The sequence below is a fragment of the Cenococcum geophilum genome (genome assembly GCF_001692895.1).
Source record: "Cenococcum geophilum 1.58 unplaced genomic scaffold K441scaffold_7, whole genome shotgun sequence".
Lineage (NCBI taxonomy): Eukaryota > Fungi > Ascomycota > Dothideomycetes > Gloniales > Gloniaceae > Cenococcum > Cenococcum geophilum.
In genome coordinates this window covers 3,522,935-3,527,241 of record NW_027137565.1, presented here as the reverse complement: position 1 = coordinate 3,527,241, position 4,307 = coordinate 3,522,935, and the positions used below count along the sequence as shown (strand labels likewise).

Sequence of the window (4,307 nt, the reverse complement as noted above, 5' to 3'; positions counted from 1 at the left end):
CTCTTACTTGCCGGTCTAACGTTAAGCCTCTTACTTACTTAGCCTGTGCCCCGTTTTTTATAGGTAAACTAGTTTATTTAGAAGTATGACCCTTCTACGCGCCTGACGCTGAACCTATATATACTCTATAGCTTTTACCTCTAATCCATTTAACCTAGGCCCCGTTTCTCTTATTCTTTACCCTCCCATTTTCTTAACCCCACATTACTCTCTATATCCTTTCCGCTGTCACTACCCTAAGTTCTCTTCTAGCTCCCTAAAATGCGGCGCACTTAATTATTAAATTATAGCTTATTATCTAGCGTTACTAACAATAAGTATATAAATATAGATAGCGATGGTAATAGCTACCGGACAGAACTAACCGTCCTTAATAGTAATACTAATAGTACTACTAAATCTAAAAATACTTATAAAGCGTCTGCTTAAGCATGGCTTTATAAGGATTAAGACTATCTACTAGAATATTACCTTAAATAGTTAAAAGAGTTTAAGAAATCTAATTTTATAATATAGGACTACGCCAATGCCACTATAGCTCTCCTTAACCGCATTAAAGAACACTAGCATTAGTAAGTAATAACCTATTTAGCGGCTTCTTTTTAGGCCTAACTTAGCAGAGAGCTAATAATTTCTAGATACTGCACCTATATAGGGAAAGACCCCAAGAAAACATACTAAGTCCTCTCGCTTTGGCTCCTTTATAGCTTCTTTAACTAGTCCCTAAACTAGAAACGAGGGAAAGGTAGTAGGAAATAGTATAGGATAAAGGTTTCTAGCTCGCTTAGCCTATACTAGAAGTACTATTGCCTTATATATAAGAGAGCGACTAAAGGGAAAATTACTAGCAAACTAAACCGCCAGATGCATAAGGTAATTATATTCCTAGTTAATCCTTTAACCTAGTAAGGTAAGGCAGAGCTAAGATATCTTTTTTAAGTACTTTAAAAACTAGCGGAGAAATATAGTTTAAGCGAGAAAAAGTGAAAAAAGACTGTTATAGACGCGGAGGATCTCGCCCTAGTTCTTAAGACTAACTTAGTCACAATAAGGAAGCAATATATAGTTGGACGACATTAGATATAAGTGCATTTCTTAATATAACTGGGTCTTTATACTATAAGCTAACCTAAAGCTCTTCTAAACCTATGCTACCGACATATAATAATTACACTTATTCGCGACTTAGAAGGCGGGCCTTATAAGATTGTGCCTAAGTTTATATTTAAATTTACTAAGGAATATCTTAGCATAAAAGAAGCGTATATTCCCTTTCTACCCTATTCCTCTCCTTACGCTTATAGAGAACTAGTAATACTTTCCCAATTCCTAAGATTATCTTTAACCCTTTACTTATTCTTAGCCCTTATATCTTTCTCCTAGGCCTTCTTTTTATAAATAAAGCTTTTACGGCCCCTAATCTAATGTCCGTAGAGTAGCTTAGTAAGCTATATATTAAGCCTAGGCGTAATAAGTTGCTACTACCACTCCGTTTAGACCTAGATAATATCCCTATATTTTGGTGATTAATTAAAACCCCCTACGGCCACAAGGTCTTACTTGACTAGCCTTTATTATACTTAACTCTTTTGCCCTAGATTAAGGACCTTAGCGTAATTATGGGATTTTAGCAGGTTGCGCGCCTATATAGTCTCCGTTACGGCGTAGGTAAGGTATTTAATAAAAATAGTAAGTTTTATTATATAGAGCTAGTTCTACTAAAACCTTTCTAACGCCTATACTACCTAGGTAATGTAAGTAACGCCCTCCAAAACCTGATAATGTAGCACGCCGACGCTTAAACGTTCCTAAAGCACTACCTTTTGCGGCGTGTTGATGTAGATACACAAGCAATTGTTTAAGGCTTAAAGCCTTAAGAAAAGTTAATAAAAGCAGTATGCCGAATAAGCCAATTAATTAACCTATAGCGGCTATAGCACCTAATAATAGAACAATCCTTATTAGTAAATAAAAACCTATATATTTATTCCTTAATCGAAGTTCGAAATAAGCTAAAGCTTAGCCTTAAGCGCAAAACTATAGAAAGTACAGAATACTAAAAGCTTAGCCGAGAAATTACAAATAAAAGGCAACGTTAGAGAAATGCGCTATTGGAAAATATTAAGAAGAATTAAAATAACGAATAAGCTATAATTAATATTAAGCGGCAACTTTCCGGAGTTATATTTAGCGAGGATATTAAAGCAACCTTAGAATCTAATAATGATAAATTAGCCGAATATAAACGCCTTATTAAAGTGATTATAACGCTACCTAGTATATTACTAGAAGATAAAATACGTAGATGTAATAATGCCATTAATATAGTTATAGATTACTGCAATATTAAGGAAGGTAGAGTGTATTAGCTAAGTCATTACTAGAGACAGTTTAGGGTAGGTGTCGCCCTTAGCTAAGTTAAGATTAAAGAAGATATTAAGATTTTAGAAGCAGCTAAAGCGCTAAAAAGTGTAAAGTTATCCTTATTTAAGGAGAAAAGACTAAAGATATGCTTTATCTACCTTGGGAACTAAAAGCTACTAATTAGCAAGCGTATATATAGGTTCTATACTCTAACTACTCTTATAAAGTATTTCCGACAAGCGCATCTCTCTAAACTCCTATAGTAGGGTAAGATTAAATGCAATGTTTGCGAAGTGACCCTTAAGCATAAAATGCATTTTTAGAATTATGCGCTTAGTATATATAGGACCTTTTCCTAGTTATTACACGCTTATCTTATTATTCTTTACCACTTTTTATTTCATTTTAGTTTGTTATTATCCAATCCTATTCCAGTATTTAGTAGAATAGATATAATGACTAGGATTTTGTAATTCGTCTAGGGGGGCGAGGGGTAATAGGTAAGGTAAGGGTAAGGGTAAGGTAAAGGATAAGATAAAGGGTGGGGTAAGGGGTAAGGGGTAAGGGGTAAGGGGTAAGGGGTAAGGGGTAAGGGGTAAGGAATAAGGGGAGGGGAGGCTAATAGGAGATGAATAATATAGTTGCTATATAATATCTGACGGACCGACTATAGACGAGATATGCATTCGAATTTCTTAGATCAACCCGAACGGAGAAAGAAAGAGAAGTATTATATAATAACTTCCTACCTAAGCCGATCTCCTAAGCTATATATCTTTACTTATATATAACGCTTGCACCTTTTATAACGAAGTATATAAAGGTAATTAGGGTCGGATAGATAACTGCTCTCCTTAATATAATATGTAAACTCGGCTTTATAACCGATATTATAACAGGTCCTAGTTATGCAGAGGGTATTAAGACAGTTATTAATGTTTTTGCTTTTACGCTTAGCCACAGCGCACCTTGCCTCGGCGGATTAAAGTAGTGATTTTATTTATTATAGCTGGGATTAGACAGCTTAAAGTTTCTATATAAAATTTTCCTCCATATCCTTAGATGCGGTAATTATTATCCGTATAATGCTGATAGCGAAATCGCTTATAACGTCTAGCTCTATAAAGTCCTTAAGTTTAATAAGCTCTTTAATATGCTCGGCTGCTATTAAGGTAATTATATTATGCAATACTAAGTTGCCTATTAGGCTAAAGACATCCTTAATAATATTAGGAAACCTATTTACAGACTAGCCGGTTCCTAGAATATATTAGATTTTTATATTCGTAAGCTCTTTTAGCTATAGTATATCGTAATAATCGGCAATTGCATTAATATGGATGTGGCGAAGTGTAATATAGGCCGTTATCGGCCGTATTGTTATATCTTTATTATCGCCACCGCTACTGTCTAGTTTAGATAGCGATAAGGCATTAGCGTCGTTAAGTTGCGCTATCTCTAATTCTATAGATTAAAGCTTAAGTACGGATAAATTAGATTAACGTATGAATATATCCCTCACCTTAGCTAAGCTTTTCTACACTTATAATATTGGATCCTTGCTCCTCCTCGCTATTGTTATAGTCCCTTTTATATATAAATTGGATTATTCTTTTAACGGTGCCGGAATTAAACTTGTTAATATTTATAATATTAGTCACCGCCTTTTACCCGTTAGTGAGTTTCTGGTTAGGGTTAATTCCACTAGATATTTAGTTGGCTTTTACCTAAAAACCTCCATTATAGGCAGCTATAAGTATAGGAGATTGGGTGTATATAATCGCTTTATAGACTTTAAACTCTAGCCCCTAGTATATAAGTTTTAAGTTGTTATATTTCTCGCTATTTATAAGCTGCGCTAAGCTAAGCAGAACATTTTTAAATAATATATTTCGTTGGTTTTCTTTCCTAGTTCTAGTTTTAACTACGTCTTAAGCAATATT

General features: G+C 34.3%; 1 protein-coding gene across 1 annotated transcript; it reads right to left on the bottom strand.

Annotated features, from left to right (window-relative positions):
- Positions 1–3,664: 3,664 nt before the first annotated feature.
- Positions 3,665–4,031, bottom strand: K441DRAFT_543878 (uncharacterized protein; the record flags this gene model as incomplete). Its single annotated transcript, XM_067642751.1, has 2 exons — positions 3,665–3,774; positions 3,908–4,031. Coding segments are annotated over 2 exons (234 nt in total), but the record flags the coding sequence as incomplete, so codon positions are not given.
- Between the last annotated feature and the right edge of the window lie 276 nt (positions 4,032–4,307).